Raw genomic sequence first — 24,860 nt, 5'->3', positions numbered from 1 at the left:
ACCTCGATCGACTGCCAAACAGATTCAGCTGACCTTCAGACACAAGGTACGACAGTTTCAACTCGCACCATCCGTCGTCAACTCAATGAAAGGGGGTTCTATGGCAGGAGACCCAAGAGGACCCCACTGCTGAGAATGCACGAATGGAGCTGGCCAAAACACATCTGAACAAGCCAAAATCCTTCTGGTAGAATGTCCTGTGGACAGATGAGACCAAATTAGAGCTTTTTGGTAAAGCACATCATCTCTATGTTTACAGAAAACAAAATGAAGCCTTCAAAGAAAAGAACACCTTCCCTACAGTTAAATATGGAGGAGGTTCAGTGATGTGTTGGGGTTGCTGTGCTGCTTCTGGCACTGGGTGCCTTGAATGTGTGCATGGCATCATGAAATCAGGAGATTACCAAGGCATTTTGGAGTGCAATGTTCAACGCAGTGTCAGAAAGCTGGGTCTCCATCAAAGGTCATGGGTCTTGCAGTAGGACAGTGACCCCAAACACACTTCAAAAATCAACCAGGAATGGTTCAAGACAAAACGCTGGACTGTTCTGAAGTGGCCAGCAATGAGTCCAGATCTAAATCCCATTGAACACACGTGCGTGGGGAGATCTGAAAACAGCAGTTGGGAGAAGGCACCCTTCAAATCTGGGAGAACTGGAGTAGTTTGCACAAGAAGAGTGGGCCAAACTACCAGTAGAGAGGTGTAGGAAGCTCATTCATGGCTATAGGAAGCGATTGACTGCAGTTATTTTGTCGAAAGGCTGTGCTACCAAATATCAAGTCTATGGTGTCAATAGTTTTGTCAATGCCATTTCTTTTTATTTTCTGATTTGAAAGGATATATTAAGTTTTGAATCAAAAACAAAGGCTCTGTAATATCAACAGTGAAATAGAGATTTGTGGAGACCAAATACTTTTGTCAATTTCAACTTATTTTTAGAGAAAACCGAGTTATTTAAAAACAGTGCAAGGGTGCCAATATTTTTGGCCACGACTGTAAATGCAAATAAACAAAGGACACCAGTATTTAGAGGCAAATAAATGAACATTAAAGATACCCAACGTTTACCAGAAACCTTCTTATTTTTAAGCGGTGAAGCCGCTTCAATATTTTGCTATGTCCTTTGTTCCATCCATTAAAAATGAAAACGAAGAACCTTTTTAACCCTAAAGGGTAATTCTAAAAGGTTCTAAAGGGTGATTCTAAAGGGTTCTAAAGGGTGATTCTAAAGGGTTCTAAAGGGTAATTTTAGAGGGTTCCAAACGGTAATTCTAAAAGGTTCTGAAGGCTAATTCTAAATGGTTCTAAAGGATCATTCTAAAGGGTTCTAAAGGGTAATTCTACAGGGTTCTAAAGGGTAATTCTACAGGGTTCTAAAGTGTAATTCTACAGGGTTCTAAAGTGTAATTCTACAGGGTTCTAAAGGGTAATTCTACAGGGTTCTAAAGGGTTCTAAAGGGTCATTCTAAAGGGTTCTAAAGGGTAATTCTACAGGGTTCTAAAGGGTAATTCTACAGGGTTCTAAAGTGTAATTATACAGGGTTCTAAAGGGTAATTATACAGGGTTCTAAAGTGAAATTATACAGGGTTCTAAAGGGGTTCGTTCGTGCCTATTTAATATTAAAATGCAAAACTGAAATGCTTCCTTCGTACATGGATGCGATTCTTTTGATTAACGACACAAACTGGACAAAATCCATGCAAACAGACCTGTGTACTCAATGTTTCGATGTGCTTCATCTTTTCATCCAAGGCAGCATCAAACTCCTCCCGAAGATGATGCTTTGCTTGCTTCTCCAGCTCCATCTCCTGCCAAGTTGAGAGCATCCTGTCTCAATGTGCATTTCTTTACTGCACTGGCACTAACTGCTGTTACAAAGCATTGCAATGTTAAATGATACTGCACTGTAACAAAACAGCCTTACAAATATTTAGTTTTTGGCCCCATCTCTCAATGGTAAAGAATCACTTGAACATTATAGGACCTGGATCTTCACCAAATTAGAATGGCTTCTTCCTTGTCACACACTCGACCTGTCCACCAGGTTTCATCTGAATAGTCCACAACTTTTTGAGATATCGTGCATGTATATATATATATACATACAGACTTGGCATTTAATATGGAATTTTTTTTTTTTCTTGACGGGTTTACTTTCTTAACTCAGTATATCAATCTGGTGAGTTTATTTTACACTTTGGTGATTTATTTGTTAAAAGAACCATGTCACTGATTGTCTGTCGCAGCAAGAAGTCAACAACAGGATTTTATATCACAGGTGGCGTGGCAAAATGTACGGACAGGTGCATTTGATGATTGGCTTCCCAGTCGGGTATACAAGGGTTGTTGCGTTCTGTATTAGTGGAAAACAACTGCTGCACGTCTCCAAAAGTTATTGCCGCCTCCTCTGGAGATGGTCCGTCAACTCGACAATGCTGTTTGTCATGGAGTGGTGGCTTTATGAAATTACGGCATGAAACAGCGTGCTATTGCTCGGCAGTATGGCATCACTCAAGGTCAGGTGTCAAAGATCCTGAAACGAAATGCTCAGAGGGGTGTCCCGACTCCAATACCGAGGCCAGGACGTCCCCGCAGAACCACAAGGAGGGATGATCGCCAGCTGCACCAGTTAGTCCGCAATGGCCGTACCATGTCAGCTAATCGGCTTAGGGCTGAGTGGCAGCAACTGACAAATATGCCTGTATCCAGAAGGCTAGTCAACCAACGACTGGTTCAAGCAGGCTATCGTGCCAGGTGTCCCCTGAGAAAGCCACGCCTGACCAGACAACACCGCTAGCGCCGATTGCAGTGGGCCAGAGAGCACCGTCAATGGCAGCCAGGACACTGGAATCACGTGATCTTCAGTGACGAGTCTAGATTTCTGGTCTATCGTCAAGATGGCCGCGTCCGAATGCGCAGACAAGTGCATGAAGCCTACAACAAAGATTGTATAGTGCCAAGAGTCCAAGCTGGAGGTGGTGGGGTGACAGTTTGGGCTGCTTTTCATGCAGAGGGCAAAACTGACCTGGTTGTTCTGAATGAAAACCTGAACCAGTTCAAGTACAGGGCCATTCTGGAAGAAACATTGCTTCCATTTGCTCGTGCAGCCTTTCAAGGAAACTTTGTCTTCCAAGATGACAATGCACGGCCTCATCGTGCGCGCATGATCCAACACTTTCTTGCTGACCGTGGTGTAGAGCATATGGAGTGGCCTGCCATGTCCCCGGATATGAATCCGATAGAGAACTTGTGGGCAGAATTAACGCATCAAATCGACAACTTGGACCAGCAGCCGACCTCTGTGCATGAATTGCAGCAGGCTATTGTCACTGCATGGCAAGCGATTCCTGTCCAAACCTTGGCAAATCTCGTGAACAGCATGCCTCAACGTGTACGTGCTCTCCTGAATGCGCGTGGGGGTTACACGAAGTACTGAACTGTAATTTTACTGTCCGTAATCCCAGTCGTAATTTAACTTTCGTTTTTGAAAAAAAAAAATTGGGCTAATGTGCAAAATAAAGAGATACTTCTGGAAAACGTACAGAAGTTTAACACAGTACTGTCCATGAATTGAGTTCGATGTCAGTTTACATCACTTTCAAGGATCAATTTATTTGTTTCGAAATGTCAAATGTGGTTTTTGTTTCTTTTAAAGGTCACATTAACAAAATCTAGAATAATTTCAACATAATTCCAATGAACTTTTGGTTCTAAGACATCTTGAAAAGTAAGTTCACCCCCACAAAAAAAATATTCCATATTAAATGCCAAGTCTGTGTGTGTGTGTATATATATATTGTAACGATTTTGAGAAGTGTAACGGGTTTTGAGAAGTGTAACGGGTTTTGAGGAGTGTAACAATTTTGGAGGAAGGGTAACGGATGTGAAGAGTATGGTTTTGGTATGGTAACATCCTGGTAATGTAAATAATGGTCGCAGCCGTCCTCCTAATTAATTTCATAGAACATACACGCAGGTCACGATATATCTTTTAAATAGTGTATTTCCTTATTCCATGTAGGCTAAGTATGTGTTTTCCACTAGATTGACTTTGCATTGTATCAAACAAAATAAGCGTAGGCCCTTCCAATTTCCCCAAAACCTCCCTTCCAATTGCCTTCCGCATTTTGGCTGGTTTTCTTCAAACCACCATTGGCCACGAGGTAAGGTTGGGGAAGAAAGGCGTGTCTCCACCTCGTCATAAGAAGCAAGGAGTGAACCAGCCCTAACAGCCAATCAACACCGCGGTGAGTGACCCGGTAGGCGCGCCCTCGGAGTCGGCGGCTTGATTTCGCTGGAGGTGATAAAAGCGACTGCAGGGGACTGCTTGGGAGAAAAGATGAGAGATGACTGGAGAGGAGCAACGAGGCTGCACCAAAGAGAGGCCTTGAGAGATACGCTGGGGGATGACCTAGAAGAGGAGCGCAATCCACCGCAAGCCCTACCTACCTACCTGCCTGCAATACCCCCCTGTCGTTGGAGAGACGCGCTGAACGGAGGGAGACGGCTCCACCCCAGGAAGAGGAGCAGGTGTGCCGAGCCAGCGCGTGACGGCCGCGGATACGCGACGGAGGTTTTCCCGCCAAAACCGCGAGGGGTGCTGCGGCCTCCGACTTTGCCTTCCTCTCAAGCAATCAACCTCGAGCCATTACCTGCCTGCAATATCCACCGTGTGAGTGTGAACGTCCTGTCCTACTCGTTTGTCTTGGGGATTAAGTAAATGAAATAGAATAAGTTAACAATGCACTGTGTCACCTGCGTCTTATGACTATGTGTTGTAAATAAAACTTGATTGCCCCTTTTTGCTTGTGTGTGTAAATAATAAAACCCATTACTCGTCTGTACGTCTTCTCGTTTTATTCCTTTTCCTCTTTGCATTCGTCGTTTTTGTCTTTTCCCCTCATTGAGCAGCTGCGGTGCGATCCGGCCAAAGTCTGGGTGAATCGGGTGAGTTTTTGTTAGGTCGCGGTTTTAAACCACCGCTCGGTCTATAACATCATAACCGCGATCTGTAACAATTGGTAGTCAGGAGATGGGATTCGAACCTGGGACTAAATTTATTTAGCCCAAATTTTGGAACACCAATTGTGTTATAGTAACAATTGGTGTCTGGGAGTGGAATTCGGGTCCCGAACCAAATTTTTAAAACATCTAAAAAAAAAATTTTGGTCAAAATTACGAGCTGCCGAAATTTGGTTTTTTTTAAAGCAAAACCCGAATTTTGAAATCGCGCCATGGCTGTTCAAGGCGACGGGATGCCGGTGGGAGAGATAGACGGGGTAGAATCGACCCAGGACTTAGGAAAAAAAATGGTGGAGGAGAGTAAAGAAGGTGTGGTTGAGGGTGTATCAGGTGCACAAAATGGCAGCCTCGCGCACGTGGTTGAGGGGGCAGCTGCGGCCGCACCCTTTGTACAACCAACGGTGGTCCAAATGCAAGCCTTCATGGCGCAATTCGCCGAGATGCTGAGAGACGGGGAGAAATTGGGAAACCAAATGGAAGCAATAACGAACAAATTGGGAAACCAAATTGAAGCAACAACGAACGGAATGAGGGCCGATAGAGAGGCACGGGAGCAGAGGGACAGAGACCGCAAGTTGGGCGAAAGGGTCCCAGGGGTGCACGAGGAGGTAACGCGAGTCGAAAAGCGCTGGTTGAGCGAAGCGGAGGAAAGCACGGGTACAATGACGGGGGTAGAAATCGCGACCCGGGGCTTGGAAAAGCCGGCGACCGATGAGGTAGAGGGAATTTTATTAAAGCCAACGGTCGTCGAGGTGAGTACAGAAAAAGCGGAAGAGGGAATAACTAAAATTGAAGAGATGACGGAGGTAGCCCGGGAATTGCAGGGAGAAATGGATTATGTACAAGGTCTGTGTTCAAATCATGATGTGGTGCTCACTAACCAAATAAAGAGTTTGCAGGTGGCAAAGGAGGGGCGGAGACGAAGTACGGAGGTGAGTGGCAATGTATATGATGTGAGGAAAGCTTCAGTCGGCTTGGGGATTGGTTTGGATCCGGGTGTTCGTGAAAGGCCGTTGGTGAAGTGTGTGACAGGTCAGGTGTGCGAAAAAAGAGGTGTGCGAGAATGTCCGACCATGGGGTGTGTGAGGAAAAAGTGCACGCCGAGGAGTGAGTGTGCCGTCAGGAGTGAGCCGGTCGAGGCGCGTGTGCGAGGGGGTACATGGAAGCGCGGTGTGGTGAGTGTTACGGAGGAAGTAACGAGAGAGTGTACACCTGTGGTGAGTGTTACGGAGGAAGTAACGAGAGAGTGTACACCTGTGGTGAGTGTTACGGAGGAAGTAACGAGAGAGTGTACACCTGTGGTGAGTGTTACAGAGGATGTAACGAGAAAGTGTACGTCTGTGGTGAGTGTTACGGAGGAAGTAACGAGAGAGTGTACACCTGTGGTGAGTGTTACGGAGGAAGTAACGAGAGAGTGTACACCTGTGGTGAGTGTTACGGAGGAAGTAACGAGAGAGTGTACACCTGTGGTGAGTGTTACAGAGGATGTAACGAGAAAGTGTACGTCTGTGGTGAGTGTTACGGAGGAAGTAACGAGAGAGTGTACACCTGTGGTGAGTGTTACAGAGGATGTAACGAGAAAGTGTACGTCTGTGGTGAGTGTTACGGAGGAAGTAACGAGAGAGTGTACACCTGTGGTGAGTGTTACAGAGGAAGTAACGAGAGAGTGTACACCTGTGGTGAGTGTTACGGAGGAAGTAACGAGAGAGTGTACACCTGTGGTGAGTGTTACGGAGGAAGTAACGAGAGAGTGTACACCTGTGGTGAGTGTTACGGAGGAAGTAACGAGAGAGTGTACACCTGTGGTGAGTGTTACGGAGGAAGTAACGAGAGAGTGTACACCTGTGGTGAGTGTTACAGAGGATGTAACGAGAAAGTGTACGTCTGTGGTGAGTGTTACAGAGGGTGTAACGGGAGAGTGTGCGCGAGAGGTATGGTGTGTAACAGGGAGAGCGTTGGTGGAATGTACGGACGGCGTTGGAACGCCAGGTTTTGTAAGGGTGAAAGGGGTAGCGTATGCTTGTAAGCATGCAAGTAAAGCATCGATGGTAACCAGGTTAGCGGTTAGGGCGACGGATAGCCGATGCGAGCACTCGGGGCGTGGGGTGCTTTGTTGGGTGCGAGGCCCGGCGCGGATCGATGCTGCGTCGCTTCTCTTCGAAGCGTCGTTGCCGATTCGGGCTTGGCCCCGCCCCGCACGGTCGAGTCCGGGCTTTGCCGGGCGAGGCGACCGGTCCGGTTCGAGGGCGAGTGGGAGGAGGCGGAACGGTGCCCCCTCGTGGGGACGGGGTTCCGACCGGGGGAGATTGAGCCATCGGGCCCGGGACCGCAAGGTGCCGCGCCGAGATGGTGCGTGGAGCCTCGGTCCAACCAAACCACCTCCCTTGAACCGAAAGCCGGACGGATTCAACCTGCAGGAAAAAAAAAAAAAAAACGACCCGCGTTCATTGCTCGGCTGTACGAAGCCGGGCTGTAGATGTGAATTGGCGCACCGAGAGGATGTAATAAGTAGACGGGTGATGTGAATTGGCGCACCGAGAGGATGTAATAAGTAGACGGGTGATGGTGATAGTGATAGTAGTGATTTGAAACGAAATTTAGAAAAGTGAATAGAATTGGCAGTAAATGGAAAATTTTTGAATTGTTGGATTTGGACGAGCGAAATTGGTAGTGAGAGACCCCCGATGTGGTGGGATGGCAAATCCACCATCCCTCACAGGTGGGGGCAAATGCGCTATAGATTATGGGGTTTATGGCAGTGAAAACGAGCCAGGGAGGGCTTGGATAATGATAGGGATCTAGCGAAGATGACCTTAGGTAACGATAAGGTTAGTTAGTGACTGATACCTGTCGTGGGGACGCAGGTAGGTTAGTGTGGTTGATAATGACGTGGGAGCGCAATAGTTTAAAGGGACGACTGGGAAGCGCAAGTTTCAGAGGGGAGGAGTTAGCTGAGATGATGCCGTGTGTGGGAGAATGGAACAGGTGTGATTGCACAGGTGTGCAACTGAACAGGTGTGTGGAGCAGTGTATGAGGGAGTAGTGGTGATTGCGTGTTGTGTTGACCAAATGGTCCAGGAAGAAAGGAGGGTGCAGGTGGCACCAGGTATGATTGCACAGGTGTGCAACGACAGGTGAATGAAGAACAGGTGTATGTGGCTGTGTGGAATAAATGGTAGTGTGGAATATCTGGAGTATTGGAATGGATGGTCGTGGAGTGAGTATGGTGGAAATTGTGGAGTGGAGTGGATGGTGCGAAGGTGTGAATGGGGGAAGAGTGGACCCCCATCACGGATACCCGGGGCGGGTAGTGTAAGTGTTAGGTAGAGGGTATAGGTAAATTGTAGTTGGATATTGGCATCTGTGGTGCGGGTGACAGAATGGTATGTGGATGGGTGCGTTGGTGTTGTGGAAATGGCTGGGCGTGTAGCCTGTTAGTGTGTGTAGTTGGTTTGGGCACTCCACCACTGTAAGGATGTCGGCCAGGTGAGGCCGCAGGTGGGCTCTGGGAGCCGGTAGTAGTTGTGTGGATGGGGCCCGAGGATCCGGAGGACGGACCCGGGTAGCCCAGTGCCAGAGGGCACCAAGGGGTGACAGAGCCAGGAGAGGGGCTGCCCCCAGTTAGATAGGTTAGGGTGAGGAGCTAGGTAAGCTCGGGTGGCAACTACAGTGGTGGAGGTGTGCAGGTGGGTAGACCTGTTGGGAGAGGTACACGTCGCAGCCCAGAAATTGTGCTAGAGCACCGGGAGATGAATCGGGGGAGTGAGACCCCAAAATTGAGGAGCACCACAGTTTGGCCAATGGGAATTGGTTATTAGAACCCATAGTGTAAGTTGGCCAATGAATTGGCAGGGAAAGACCCCGGGTAGTGTAAAGTGTGTTAAAATCATTTAGAGGATAGTTAGGATGAAGGATCTCCTCGCACCATCTGCATCCACTCACCTGAGGTGACAGGTACTCCACACCATGCCATGTTTTGATTATTTTTTATGATGCAAATGTTTGGATTGTGAGACGCATCATGACGTGGGTGTGACATTGTGCTTTGATGTTCCATCTCTGCCTCCTTATGAGGATTGATGATGAATTTGGTGATGGCAAATTTTGAAGTAGAGGGATTGTGGTGACGAATTTGGTATAAGGGAAATATGGGGAAGACGTGACAGTAGTGACGAATTTGTAAATGGGTAGATTTTGTAAATATGGGGTAAGAGCAAGGGTAGTGTAGGTGACAGGGGGGTGACGTACGGTAGGGACGAGCTTTCTCACTTCGCCCTCCGTACGCATTTCACCTTGCATTGCCTTGTTTGACGTGTACCCTTGTGACCTTACCCCTCGCTCAATTGTCTTTCTTTTGTCTCCCACATGACCTGTGCGCCATTGGGTGCCGAGGGGAGCGTGCGTGAGGTGGCCATTGTGCGCCCGAGATTCCCAGAACCAGCACGCATTGCGTTGATGTACCACTTTATGGACCGCTGTTCGGCGGCCAAGTACCACTTGATGGACCCCAGGTTCTGGGGCAGAGCACCTCTGTTGGAGACCGGCCATAGTGGCCAGGGAATCTTGCTTGCGGACCTCGGTAAGGTGGCACCTATGCCAAACAGGTGGACCACCCTTCGTTGGCCCCTGAGGCCCTAAATAATAATAAAAAACGAACACAAGTTGTGCTTTTTATTATGTCCAAATAGGCCGCATGAAGCCAGAAGACGTCAGGAAGAACATCGGCCCAGCAGACAAGGAGAAGACCACCACCAGTTGTTTTGTTGTGTTTATTATGAACCATGGTGACTGCGCACCGAGTGGTGCTTTGTGGTGCTGGTGGTGCTTTTGGGTGCTTTTGAGTGCTTTGGTGGTATTGGTACTGGTGCATCGATGCAATGCGTGCTGTCTCCTCCCTCCCAACAGGAATTTCTTTCTCTTGTTCCCTAAAAAGAAAAGAAAAAAACACACAGGTCCTGGGTTGCGTTGTAAATAAGAAATCACGTCATTGTAAATAATGCTCCCCACCGTAAATGTATAGTTTCAGAATAATTCCGTAATTCGGTTAGCTGTGGGCTTGAGTCTGTTAGACAGGATGCAATGCAATAGGGGGACATACTTATTTGTGTTTTAAAATTGTCACACTCAGGGTCAGGTTAATTGTAGAGGGAATTACACCTACATGTCACACTCAGTTAAGTCTAGTAGGCCCGAGGACGTGCCTGAAGAAAGGAGGGTGCAGTGTAACGATTTTGAGAAGTGTAACGGGTTTTGAGAAGTGTAACGGGTTTTGAGGAGTGTAACAATTTTGGAGGAAGGGTAACGGATGTGAAGAGTATGGTTTTGGTATGGTAACATCCTGGTAATGTAAATAATGGTCGCAGCCGTCCTCCTAATTAATTTCATAGAACATACACGCAGGTCACGATATATCTTTTAAATAGTGTATTTCCTTATTCCATGTAGGCTAAGTATGTGTTTTCCACTAGATTGACTTTGCATTGTATCAAACAAAATAAGCGTAGGCCCTTCCAATTTCCCCAAAACCTCCCTTCCAATTGCCTTCCGCATTTTGGCTGGTTTTCTTCAAACCACCATTGGCCACGAGGTAAGGTTGGGGAAGAAAGGCGTGTCTCCACCTCGTCATAAGAAGCAAGGAGTGAACCAGCCCTAACAGCCAATCAACACCGCGGTGAGTGACCCGGTAGGCGCGCCCTCGGAGTCGGCGGCTTGATTTCGCTGGAGGTGATAAAAGCGACTGCAGGGGACTGCTTGGGAGAAAAGATGAGAGATGACTGGAGAGGAGCAACGAGGCTGCACCAAAGAGAGGCCTTGAGAGATACGCTGGGGGATGACCTAGAAGAGGAGCGCAATCCACCGCAAGCCCTACCTACCTACCTGCCTGCAATACCCCCCTGTCGTTGGAGAGACGCGCTGAACGGAGGGAGACGGCTCCACCCCAGGAAGAGGAGCAGGTGTGCCGAGCCAGCGCGTGACGGCCGCGGATACGCGACGGAGGTTTTCCCGCCAAAACCGCGAGGGGTGCTGCGGCCTCCGACTTTGCCTTCCTCTCAAGCAATCAACCTCGAGCCATTACCTGCCTGCAATATCCACCGTGTGAGTGTGAACGTCCTGTCCTACTCGTTTGTCTTGGGGATTAAGTAAATGAAATAGAATAAGTTAACAATGCACTGTGTCACCTGCGTCTTATGACTATGTGTTGTAAATAAAACTTGATTGCCCCTTTTTGCTTGTGTGTGTAAATAATAAAACCCATTACTCGTCTGTACGTCTTCTCGTTTTATTCCTTTTCCTCTTTGCATTCGTCGTTTTTGTCTTTTCCCCTCATTGAGCAGCTGCGGTGCGATCCGGCCAAAGTCTGGGTGAATCGGGTGAGTTTTTGTTAGGTCGCGGTTTTAAACCACCGCTCGGTCTATAACATCATAACCGCGATCTGTAACAATATATATAATATATATATATATATATTCCATACTAAATGGTCTGGTTCAGATTGATTGATTATATATTGATTATATATTGATTATATATTGATTATATATATATATATATATATATATATATATATATATATATATATATATATATATATATATATATATATATATATAATTTTAGCCCCATCTCTCAATGGTGAAGAATCACTTGAACATTATAGGATCTGGATCTTCACCAAAATCGAATCGCTTCTTCCTTGTCACACAACCAACCTATCCACCAGATGTCGTCCAAATCCATCCACAACTTTTTGAGATATCCTGCTCAGAGACAAACAGACAGACAGAGGTGAAAACATAACTTCTGCCCCCCTTCGATGATCTGGCAATGTTTATTTTTATTTTTTAAGTATCACATAGAAAAGTTCAAACAAAATAGTACAGAAGGGCTGCCAGGATGGCCGAGACACACACACACACACACACACACACACACACACACACACACACACACACACACACACACACACACACACACACACACACACACACACACACACACACACACACACACACACACACACACACACACACACACACATCTATAAGCTGTCTCGCCTGGGTTTGGAATCCCGACCCAGCTATTAATTGTCATCGCTGTGTTTCCCAGGCAGGGTGATTCATCAATGTGTGTGCTGTCTCTCAGATGGACGTTAACCTTGGTGCCCAGTCTGCTAGCATTGGTGGGTAGATGTTAAAAATCCTACGATGTCCTTCATGAAGAGGAGGCAAGATATCGACGGCACCCTGAACAAGTTCCAAATTCCTGCTCGAACTAACCTACAGATGGCATTGCATCAGCGGCACAGCCGCATGCTCAGCCAATTATGCTACCCCGCAGCACTTTGTTGCATACGAAAGATTCAGAAGAAGTTGTACACAAGAAGTATGTATAGAATAAGCGAAATTGATCCCAGTCATCAACATTTTCTGTGAGGCCAAGGATTTACTGATCACCCATCAAAGTACTGTAAAGAAACTGAAACTTTTGTCTTAAGCCTTAGTTTATAAGACCAAAAAAATTAAATTCAGTAGATGAAGCCAATGAGCTTATCTTACCTCCTTCAGCTCTGACACCCGACGTAATGCTTTGTCTTGGTTCTGGCTCAGCAAGTCCTGTGGCAGGTACAACCAAACTTGAGCATGTCTCAATAGTACAAATACAGCAAAATATATTTGTGTGTGTTCAGCAATTTCGAGGGTAGTGGCATCTAATTATCAAATACAAATTGTTAATCATTTTATATGCATTTATTAAAACTTGCATTTCTAATAACAAAACAAATAAATAAATCAGGGTAGGTAGGTATGTCAGAGTTCTTTTTAAGGTCTTAATGTAAATTCAAAAGGTTATCGCAGTCTACAAGGTGTTTGTCCATCGTTTAATGGAGTACTGCTCTCCACTATGGGCTGGTACCCCAGCAACACATCTAATTCTCTTGGAGTCTCTGTTATCGAAAGCTCTTAATTGGAATCTCGGGATGAGGCCGAAGCACAGGGTTTCTTGCTCTCACGTCTCAGGTAGGTCGGTGCTCTCTGTTTATTACTGTCTATTTTCCAACATTGCATCCTGTGATCTCCAATTCCTCCGACCCTCCCCAGCAATTCCTGGATGCACACGTTCTTCCTGCAACTCCAGGCCTGGTGTTCTTCCAGTAACCCCGGTCTGGTTAAACTTCCGAAATCCAGGCCGATTGCACACCTCAACTCTTTTATTCCTCACTTCTCCTGTCTATGGAACAAACTTCCAGAGGCTGTTCTGTCTCACTCTTCTCTCGAGGACTTCAAGTAAGCAAGCAGCGCACCGCCATCTCTTCTCATCCCAAATTCTGACCCATGATCTTTAATACCCCCATTAACCTTTCCTAACCCAACCATCTTACTTGCTAGTTTCAGTTTCTTCCCTCCTCTTTCTCCTCTTTTTCTATTCAATCATTTCCTTGATCTTTGTCTCACTGCCAGCTCTACCTTGCTCTTCTATGAGCCTCATTCCTGGAAATAAATAATTGTGTTGGGTGGGAACCACCCATTTAAATAAAAATGCTTTACAGCTTTTAAAATAGCGTCATACAACCTCAGTTTTTGGGCTGGATTTTCAACAAACATGACCAATGCACCACTACCACTGTAGTGAACTGGGAAAGATGACCTTCAACCCTTTATCACCACAAGGAACTCCAATACAGGGCAGTAGTTCCATCACAGCCTGCGCTAGTTTTGCCAACTTATGATTGTTTGTCTGTTCTCTGTCCTTTTAAATGCTGAGAGAGAAGCAAGGAAGCAGCATGCACCGTTGTTAAAGTCTTTAGTACGACTTGGCCAGGGTTTGAACCGACGACCTCCAAGGGAGGGATGATCGAGCTGTACAAATCTGCAGTCACAAATGGCAGTCCGTGCAGCACAACACGGGTCTCTGCACAGGTGTGCTATCATTAAGGAGCACACTTTCGGTCAAAATCCCTCAATATAAGTTGTTGATGGCTTGTTGCACTTCTTGCATGAGGTTGGCATACTATTCCCCTGTGAATGTAGTTTCGTGAGCTACTGTACATAATCACTCAGCAGGATTTCCTTGGCATCCGAGAAAATCTAGGCCCACGATCTTGCCGGCTGAAATTTGGGTGCAATTTCTTTTTGTAGGTGGCGATCCCTTGTTCTTCCATTGCATCGATTAGTTTATTTTCAGGATCCCATTGGTGAAGCCATGCTTCATCAACAGTCACCAGAGAAGCAATAGCGTAGGCTGTATCTGTGTTTAACAGTCCGAGAAGTCAGTCATTGCTGTCGATTGTGAGTGCTGAGGTTTTGGGTAACCTTGTTTTGGGTTTTGGGTTTTGGGTTTTCTTGGGAAAACCACATTTCCAAGCTGGCCTCCAAAGCCAGTCGCCGACTGGGCATCCTCCGTCGTGCGAAGTCCTTCCTTGGCACACCTGAGCTCCTCACCACATACAAGGCTTTCATCCGCAGCTAAATGGAATACTGTTCCCCCCTCTGGGCTGGTGCTCCTGCCTCACACCTTGCTCGGCTTCACACTGTTGAGGCCAAAGCTTTCAGAATCATTGGAATCTCCTGCGATGTAGTCAACTCCGAGGGCCTTTCACTCACTCACCGCAGGCAGGTTGGTGGTCTTTCTGTCTTCTACCGCCTCCTCTCCGGCCTTGCTCCCCCAGCTCTCTCTGTGCTCTGTCCCCCCAATATTCCTTCAGGTCGCACAAGATCTGCCTGCAACCCTCTTATGGTTAAACTGCCGAAATCTCGGCTCTCTGCTCACCTTCACTCTTTCATTCCCCTTTTCTCCCACCTCTGGAACAAACTCCCCCACTCCCTTCAATCCCACTCCTCCCTCCAGGTCTTTAAAACAGCTGTTCACCACCATCTCTTATCTTCCCCCATCGAAAACCTTGATCTTTTCTACCCCCGGTAATTCACCCCAGAGTCCTTGCAGTGTTCATATGTTTTATTCCTCTCCCACCTCCCCCCAAGTCCTCCCGATGTCCCTGCTCTCAAATGTTGTGTTTGTGTCCTTCCCCCTCTCTCCCCATCTTGTCTGCCGCTCCCCTTGTTTTTTGTGTTTTGTGTGTCGGTTTGTCTTTTTGTGTGATTAATGTTAGCTCTTTCACGAGCCTCGATCTTGTATACAAAAAAAAAAAAAAAAAAAAAAAACCCATTTGCTAAAACATGAGTTCCCCGAAACCCATGAAAATGCTACCTTGACAAATTCCAAGTTCTCTGGATATTTCGGCGACCATAACGTGGCGATACTCAACCAATAAAGCCTCGATTTGGGCAACAGTTTGTGCGTCAACGACGTCTGCCGGGCACAACTCCACAACCACAACAACACAATTCTCCAGCGACTCACCTGCATGCTCAAATTCAACCACCCATTTATTGACTGTAGAATATGAGGGAACTTCTTTGGCAACACGACCAACATGCATTCACAGATTTATTTTGAGGAGATTCCTTCCTTGAATGAAAATTTTACATTACCTCGATGCTCTATTTTAGTGCAATCCATAATTGCCCCACACAAGCGAAAGGAAAAACGGGGTTAAGCAATTGCTTCATATCAATCCATCTGTCTGTCTACAACAACAGTTTATGATCGAGAACAACTCAATTTAAATTGAATGTTATCTATCTATAATTCCAGTAATCTCTGTGTGTATGTATGTATGTATGTATGTATGTATGTATGTATGTATGTATGTATGTATGTATGTATGTCTGTTTGTCTGTGACCGCTGTTTCTCGACAACTACCGGTCCGATATACTTTAAACTTGCCAGGTATATTGCTGGGGACCCGAGGATGTGCCTTTTCAAGGTTTCATATTAATCGGAGAAGTAGTTACCGAGCTATGTCCAAAAAACGATTCAACCAATCAGAGAGCAGCGAGCTATCACGTGTGCCGAACGTGGCGAACAGACTCTGCCTCGGACGGCACATTTGAGAGCGTATTCATTTATTTCACGTTGGCAAACTATGTTGGCGTTCAACTATGTTTTAAAACTAATTAAAACTAATTTGCGATTCATCGTAACTGCGATATGCGACCTTCCGGACAGTGAAGACTGCACTTCCGGCAGCCAATCACAGAACGCGTTGTTGCGTAGGCGTGGCCGATGTGAGAGCGAGCCGAGCCGAGCGCGTGCGCCATTACGGTTCGTAATTCGATTTCTTCCGGAGAAAATAATAATTTCTCGATTTCTTATGCGCATTATTTCTCCCAATTCAGTCAGAGCGAAGGGCGGAAGCGAAGAGCGTTGTTTTTTTTGTTTACGGGCGTACGGGCGTACGGGCGGGGTAGAGCGTACGGGTAGCGTTTTTTTTTTTTTTTGGCAAGGAACGGGCACCCACGTACGGGCATGCCCTAGTATTTTAAACACGAATCGGAAAGCAAACCTGTCATTTAACTGTACGTTGTCTCTCAATTCATCCCGACCACTCGTCGGCAGAGAGGAGTGCTTACCCCGTGTGGTGGGTTTGCGATCGTCTGTGAGCCAGTCTTTTTTTCTTAAATATAAAATACCAGCAATGTTTGGGGTCCGTGTGAGGGTGGGGATGGTTTATGCCCGCAAACACCGCGAATAGCCAGAGTACAGGGGCTGTGAATGTAAAATCAGGTCATTTTATAAACTGCGAATCCACAAATGCTGGGGTTTCACAGTACTTGAGCACTGTGTGGGGCATCGTATTCTATGAACTCTCTGGTTGTATGATGTAGCAAGCTTACGGATGACACTCTCAAACAACCACCACCAGATTCATGATGAAACTACTGGGTTCATCAATGTGATGTTTCTTGTTTTAGAGTATCATCCAGATGCTCGTTTACATCATACAAGCATGCATGTACATTTATAATGATAAAAAAACACAGCTCCAGGATGCCAGTGAATCCCATTGATAGAGCTCTTTGAACTCTCTCGTTTGTAAAGCTAGTCTACACACGTGTATTTTTACATTTCAATATTGTAAAAGTGTTTGCAATTACGTTCACCGAAGGCATTTACACATCTTATACCTGTTATGAAGGCAGAGTGTAGTGTAGCAGGGCAGTTCGATAGGGGAATATATCACCCTCCATATCCTGTTCTTATTCATATGCCCTCCTAACCTCCTTTCTTTCTTTTTATTTCTTTTTTTTTTTTTATCTCTTCTCTCTCTTCTCTCTCTTCTCTCTCTTCTCTCTCTTCTCTCTCTTCTCTCTCTCCACACTCTCCTACTGAATAATCTCTCCCATATTCCGTTTAATTCTAAGCCTTTTCTCAACGACAGGTTTCCAATCCTGCTACCCTCTTGCGCATACGTAGACAGACCCTCATATGGGGTTTCGTCAGTCACGGCTCGTGATGAAATCTTTTTTCCAGCTCTTGAGATTTTTTTCTTACATTTGTCAAGACTAACAAATACCATCAATATAATCTAACCAAATACTCAACCAAGGCCCTCCTCCTCCATTCCCCCCAAAATAAAAAAAAGTTTTTCTATTTGTTTGGATACCTTAAAAGCATCAGGAATTGAAAAATGTTAAGCTATGGTTGGATTTAGTTTACGTGCAAATGCACAAGCAGAAAATGCCACAAAAACAAAATAATGCATTGAGATACCAGCAGTATTACATTCACCTGATGTCGGTCAGGTCTGTTGCATTATTGTTTGTCCATGTGATAAAAATTTGGATAAACTTCCAGTCCAGCTGGTTGTGCCCTTCGGCAAGAAAACACGAGTTACGTTTCCACTAACAAAGCTTTTACACAAATGAGAATCATGTTATTACATTACCAGAAGAAGCAGGAGCAGCAACATTGCTCTTGACAGAAAACTATTACCAACATGATGTATAACTGTGCAAAAACACAACAACTATATATTGTGCTTAACTCAGATGTCGCACCTACCTGCAGTTTCTCCTTTTCCCTGTGCTGTTCCTGACTCAGTATCAGCAGCTGTGTAAAGACAATCATTGCACCGTTACATTCACACACCACTTCCCATCCATTTTAAATACATCTTTCGTTTAGCGTTAATACAAAACTCTAATTCTGGTGTTGGCTTAAGATCTTATGGTCTTGCGTTCAAGCCCCTGTCGTGCCGTTGAATTAACACCAAGTGGTTTGACACAGCCTGTCATCCTTCCGAGGTCGGCCAAGTGAATACCAGCTTTTTTTTTTTTTTTTTTGTATACTGAATCGAGGCTCGTGAAAGAGCTAACATTTATTTCACAAACAAATCAACCAGACAAACAAAATATACAAAAAGAGGGAGCGGAAGACAAGATGGGGAGAGAAGGGGAAGCACACAAACACAACATTTGAGAGCAGGGAGATGTGTGGGAGGGAGAGGGGCTTGGGGAGAGGAGGCGTGGGAAGGGGGCGGGGGGGGGGGGGTGGGAGAAGTATAAAACACAAGGACTTCCAGGACAGAAGTTGGTATTTCAAAAAAGTGGATTAGGGGTGAAATTAGCAGAGGTAGAAAAGAAAGGGGTAGAAACTTAACATGATGACAACTCAAATTGTCTCTGCTATTAACAACATACAACATGGGAACAGCCACAATAATATGACAATCGCTGTTTCAATCGTTTCAAGCCAGTTGGTAAGGGGGCATTTTTTGATCAGCGGAACAGCCGCGCCCTCAGAAAACAATGCAGCCAAGCAGCCACAGGCTGCATATGAATAAGTAAGATAAAAAAATAAAACACAGAATTAGCAAACCACCGGTACGACGATTCAAAATTGGCCAGATGGCTGGCTTACAATTTGACTTCCATTTTTGAAAGGTGCATGCAATTTTTAACACTTGCAAGCCAATGTCAGCACATGGGACGGAAAATCGGTATTGTACGTACGAATGATTACCAAAATTGACCGCAGGTCTGCTGAATAAACCTAAGTGGTCAACTCTATACCAGTACGTACCTTAACGTATTTAGCCAAACTTTCAAAGAAAAATGTATATTCATTCGCCCCTTTCCATGTGTAATATCACCATACAAGCCCCAATGATCTGTCGGGCAGATTACAAAGTGGAAGAAAGCTCTAACTTTACATCTATCACTTTCAAATATTATATTAGTAGACTTAGACATCACATTTTAAAAGCAGATAAAGGCATGAGAACCCCGAGACATTAACAATGACGGGTATAGACAAAATAAGTGTAGAATAATTATTCAGCAGAATAATAATAATAATATTAATGCATTTATTTTATATAGCGCTTTTCAGGGAGCCCAAAGAGACAGTGATAGGACCAGGGGCATAGCCTGAGAGTAAAGAAGAGGAGGGTCTTTCGCTCAGAGTAGTCAATGCATGGAATGGTCTCCCTAGAGTTTAAATTTAAATAAGTTTCAATTGGAATTGGATAGGTACCAATACCTGGAAGTGTTGGCGATAGAAGGGTACCGTATAGGGATATGAGCAGGACTTGCAGGTAACGAGGATATGGATGAGTGATTGTGTGCACCTGTGCCGAGTGAAATGTTTGTGGTCGGTGTTGTATGTTCTTCACCCTAAAACTGCCTTCGCCCATGCCCCCCTGTGCTCCCCCTCTCCCCCCCACCACAAAAAATACGAAAAAAGATTTAAAGAAACCAGCAATGTATTTTTCCCATTTTTTATTTTTGGCACCGTTGTGATATCCCCAAGCGCACCACACTTTTCTCATACCCACTACCAGCTGCAAACCCCCAAATTAAATAAAGTCGTTTTGACAGTTATTTAATCTTGTGCTGGTGTGGCACAGGCATGATGGGTCAAACGACCTCCTCCTGTATCGCATTTCCTTGTTATTCCTTGGTGTTAATGTATAATTGTTTGCATTATAGTGATACAAACGGCCTAAATAGGATCACAACAAGCACAGACGGATGCTCATTGATGATGGCAAGCACCACGAGAATAATGGATATGAAATGAGTAAGGGGGAAAACTTTGGAATTATGTTAACTAGCAACGGTACCCGCCCTATGGGCGAGGCTTAAATTGGGAGGCCCAAATGAAAAGGCAAAATATCAGAAATTGAAGGCTTTTTTTTATTTTTAACGATTCATATAAACATCCGTGAAATCATATCACACGCAAATGAGTAATTCACGCAAATCCTCCACAGTAATATCATCCTTTTCCCCCTCCTCCCAAAGTTCTAATCTCCCTTAAGCTTTCCTAGCTTCCATGAGATTCAAGGGGTTAAACTAATCCCTTCCCCTTAAGTCCACCTCTCACGTTTGTGCCTCAATGAGGTGCAAGGGCAGTAAAGCTAGACTCTAGGTAAACGTGTAAATGTAACTCTCCCTCCTTCTCCTCCTCCCTCCCACAACCCATACACCTCCTCACACCCCTACCCCCCACTTCCCCACAGATCCCCCTACCAAATGCAAGTTGAACTCCCCCTCCCTCTCAAGTCCCACTGCCAAACACATGTCGAGAACACCCCCCCCCCCCCCCCCCCCACATCCTCTCTCTCTCCCATTTGGGGGATGTCGTCTCCTGCCTCACACCTAGCTCGGCTTCACGCTGTTGAAACCAAAGCTTTCACAATCATTGGAATCTCCCGCGATGAAGCTAACTCTGAGGGCCTTTCACCCACTCACCGCAGGCAGGTTCGTGGTCTTTCTGTCTTCTACCGACTCCTCTCCGGCCTTGCTCCCCCAGCTCTGTCTGTGCTCTGTCCCCCAAATATTCCTACAGGTCGCACAAGATCTGCCAGCAACCCTCTATTGGTTAAATTGCCAAAATCAAGACTCTCTATTCACCTTCACTCTTTCATTCCTCTTTACTCCCGCCTCTGGAACAAACTCCGTCACTCTCTTCAATCCCACTCCTCCCTCCAGGTCTTTAAAACAGCTGTTCACCACCATCTCTTATGTTCCCCCATTCAAAACCTTGATCTTTTCTACCCACTTTAATTCACCACAGATCCACTTTTTTGAAATACCGACTTCTTTCCTGGAAGTTCTAGGCCCCCTCCTCCCAGTCTAGGTCCATGTGTTTTATACCTCTCCCACCCACCCCTTCCTATGCCCCCTCCCCTCAAGCCCTCTCCCTCCCACAGATCTCCCGATGTCCCTGTTGTCTACCGTTTTACTTGTATGCTTCCCTCTCTCTCCCCATCTTGTCTCCCGCTCCCTTTCTTATATGTTTTATGTGTCCGGTTTTTTTTTTGTGATTAATGTTAGCTCTTACACGAGCCTCAATCTTGTATAGAAAAATATATATATATATTTTAGTATTCCTGTCAGTGAAGCGATGGGGGATATTTGCTAGTGGAGCAATAAGCGAGAAGAATATTCCCCAAAATATAACACCTGGACTGTGCTCATAAGCAGCTCTGCAAGATGAATCCCCCAAACAAACCTCCTTGTATCGTTCTTCGTGATTTCGTAACCGCTTCTGTAGCTTCAAGTGCCTTTGCAACAGTTGTTCTTGATCCAGATCATCCAGTTCATTTTCATCTTGTTCATTTTCCTCCTCAAACATTCCAACAGTGCTTGGGACATCCGGGATGGCTTGGGGAGTCTGAAGTGTCATGTTTGTGTGAGGTGAAGATCCATCGGTAGAATCTCTGAATGGCGAACGAAAAAAGGAGCCCACGGCAGGTGAAGTAAACCGCTTCAATGATCCAAAGTCCAGTCGCTGATAGCAGTGTGGGAGTGGTGGGGGCAGTGGGCAGGAGGGGAGAGAAATCTATTAATCAATTGAACTCTGAGCTAAAAATAAATTTTAAATCTAATTACACTTTCCTTGGAGACAATATCAGCAAACAATTTCTGATTACACAAAAAAAAATCGACGCCGTAGCCGCCTTGAAAAGTGATTGACGTAGGGCAAAGCCGCCTTGAAAAGTGATTGTCTAGCCGTATGTCTGTATGTATACAACAGGCATTTTAAGGCCATTTTCCCTGCAAGAGCGGGGGTTAGCCTTGCAGTATTCTGCCATGACATGACACCATGACAATCTTCTCCATTTTGCCCTATTTTCTGCATCTCCCCTTGTTAACCCCCTTGCCCGCATTTCTTCTTCGACCATCTTTAGCCAAGTCTTTCTCGGTCTTCCCCGTCCTCTACTTCCTTCTACATTCATTTCCATCACTCTTCTCAACCAGTCACTTTCATCCTTCCTCAACACATGACCAAACCATGTCAAACTGTTTCTCTTCACAGCATCCATCACAGGCTCTATTCCCATCATCTTTCGCAATTCATCATTTGTCTTCCTCTCTCTCAACGATACTCCACACATCCACCGAACCATTCGCATTTCCACCCTTTCCAGCCTTCGTTGCTGCTCTACGTTCATTACCCATGCTTCGCTCCCATAAATCATAACACTTCTCACACATGCAGCATACACCTTTCCCTTCAGCTTCAACGACATTCCCCTCCTCATCAGCACGCCACTCAGTTCCCAAAACTTCTTCCATGCACATCTCACTCTAGCAACCGTTGCCGAGTCTGATCAACCTTCTCCATTCAGCATGTCTCCGAGGTAGCAAAATGTTTTCACACCTTCGAGCTTCACGCCGTCTCCAAGATCCAACTCAACATTTCCTCCATCTGCAGCTCCCTCTGTGCACACCTTACATTTGAATGTAGCTGCCACACTGGTTAATGACCCTCTCAAACCACTACATTTTTGATGAACCCACTCAGCGCACATTGTACATTGAATGGAATTCACTCCGACACCATTCCTGCACACAGCACACATCCACTTCCCAGTTATTGCCACCTCACCACATGCTTTACCACTTGCCATCACCTTCGTTTTTCCGACATTCACCTTCAGACCTTTCGTCTCCATACATTCCTTCCACTTGTTCATCTTCTCCTTCAGTCCATCCATACTTTCTGCAATCAACACCAGATCATCTGCATACAACAACTCCCACGGTAAACCCTCCTTTACATTCCGAGCCAGCACCTCCATCACAGCTACAAATAGTAGGAGACTTAGTACCGACCCCTGATGCACTCCCACCTTCACCTCAAACTCACCACTGTTCCCGTACCTCGTCCTTACAGCTATGCGCGCTCTTTTGTACATTGCCATCACTACTCTGATCAACCATTCCTCTGTATGTATGTATGCATGTATGTATGTATGTCCCTCACAAACGTACACTAATCAGAGCTGAGAATCTGGTCACATGACAGGGGTGATGTGATGCGATTATGTCTGTGATGTCATTACGGCGGTACGACAGCTGACTCCACACACAGCCATTTTGAATTATATGCCGTTCAGGTCGAACATATCGTCAAACCTGTCATATATCACAATCGCCATGCTCTACCTTTACGTTTTTCATTCAGTGTGAAACACAAACAAACCGACTGTTAAAATGATCATCAAATATCTAAAGCATTGGCGTTACGGGTCTTCCAACAGCACAGAATGTATAGGCCTTAGGCTTTATGCCTCACCTTCAGGCCGCTTCAGACAAATTAAGCCAGATTTCTTAATACAGTAATAGCGTTTTCATCATAATAATGAAAACGTTAATAATAATAATACTATAGTAAATATAATCGTAACACTGCAAACCCTTTGTCGTGGCTGCAAAATTAATGGATTGAAGCGGTGTATGGTTGGTTCATTGTTGACTCGAAACATAGAATAAACCAGTGTCTCAATGCAATCTCCTCATTTCCATGTTGACAGACAGCTTAGAGACTTGGAGTACTTCAAAAATGTTTAATACCTAAATTATTTCAAAAATACTTCAAAAATGTTTAATACCTAAATTATTTGCTAACTGGTATTCCCACCCAGGTCATACTATCCTCTTTAACTAAAACATCAAACAAGCCCGGTTACGCCGCTGTTAAACTTTCGGTTTTGTTTTTAAATAAGTGCAATGAAAAAAACATCCAATGCGTCAGTATAACAAGAAAAATAATAAGAACAGGAGGGAGAATTGCTTTACAACACATGTCCCCGACAGATATGATATTTTCTAAGTCCAAAAAGGGCATTACTCCATGAAAAATTACCGAAATGCCCTGAAACTTGAACTTCTTCTGTAACTTGTCATAATAAAGCCATTTTCCAGATTTCAGTTGAATGTTTTAAAGGGTATGGGGAAAAAAAGTCTGGAAAAGCACAGGTGGGATGGACAGACGGACAAAATAACAGCCACGCAGACAGACAGAGGCAGACAGACAGAGACAGACCGACGGAGAGCAAACCAGGACTCCGATAAAACCAGTAAGGGGACAAATATTTGAGGTTCGTGCCTTAATAAAGCCAGAGTCCTCCCCACTCGCATCCTGTGCAGGACGATCTGAGCACTCGAGCTGTTCTGCTTGATTTTCTGCTTTGCCATCTGGGCTCTGCAAACAAGGCATGAAACAAGCAATGTTTCCGGTAAAATTCAAGCATATACTGTCTAATGGGGTGTCTATTCAATAAAAATTATATTTTACACAAAGAACTATGAGTGCTGGGAGTTAACAAACTAAAATACAATTTAGTTATGACTAGAACGACACCCTTTGAGGTGACAATGTAGACTGATATGCCTCCGCCCACATTATAACATCATTATAATACTTGTACTAAGTTTGCTTTAAATCCATTCAGCTGTTCTCAAGTTATCACATTTTTACCTGACATGACCTCTGACCTTTGACCTCGGAACCCAAAAATCTAATCAGTTCATGTTTACATCATTCTACATAATTGTACCAAATTTGGTCAGAATCACATCACTGGTTCACAAGTTTTAGCGGTAACAGGATTTTAACCGAACATGACCACTGACCTTTGACCTCGAGACCCCAAAATCTAATCAGTTCATCTTTACCTCTTTCTACATACCTGCACCAAG

General features: G+C 45.2%; 2 protein-coding genes across 2 annotated transcripts in view; one reads left to right on the top strand and one right to left on the bottom strand.

Annotated features, from left to right (window-relative positions):
- MOB4 (MOB family member 4, phocein) overlaps positions 1-24,860 on the top strand; it is a 456,882-nt gene that overhangs the window by 45,429 nt on the left and 386,593 nt on the right. The window lies entirely within an intron of this gene.
- The window catches only part of LOC137434082 (uncharacterized), a 96,227-nt gene that overhangs the window by 66,966 nt on the left and 4,401 nt on the right, over positions 1-24,860 (bottom strand). The window contains exons 2-6 of the mRNA XM_068126737.2: positions 24,268-24,363; positions 21,385-21,663; positions 17,929-17,976; positions 12,581-12,637; positions 1,712-1,810 (exon numbers count right to left, since the gene is read on the bottom strand). Coding sequence (XP_067982838.2) covers positions 1,712-1,810; positions 12,581-12,637; positions 17,929-17,976; positions 21,385-21,663; positions 24,268-24,363 — 579 coding nt within the window. The remainder of the gene's footprint in view (positions 1-1,711; positions 1,811-12,580; positions 12,638-17,928; positions 17,977-21,384; positions 21,664-24,267; positions 24,364-24,860) is intronic.

Source organism: Myxine glutinosa, chromosome 10, assembly GCF_964187855.1.
Source record: "Myxine glutinosa chromosome 10, kmMyxGlut1.1, whole genome shotgun sequence".
Taxonomy (NCBI): Eukaryota; Metazoa; Chordata; class Myxini; order Myxiniformes; family Myxinidae; genus Myxine; species Myxine glutinosa.
The sequence above is the reverse complement of the archived record's forward strand: the minus strand, read 5'-3'. Positions and strand labels throughout refer to the sequence as shown.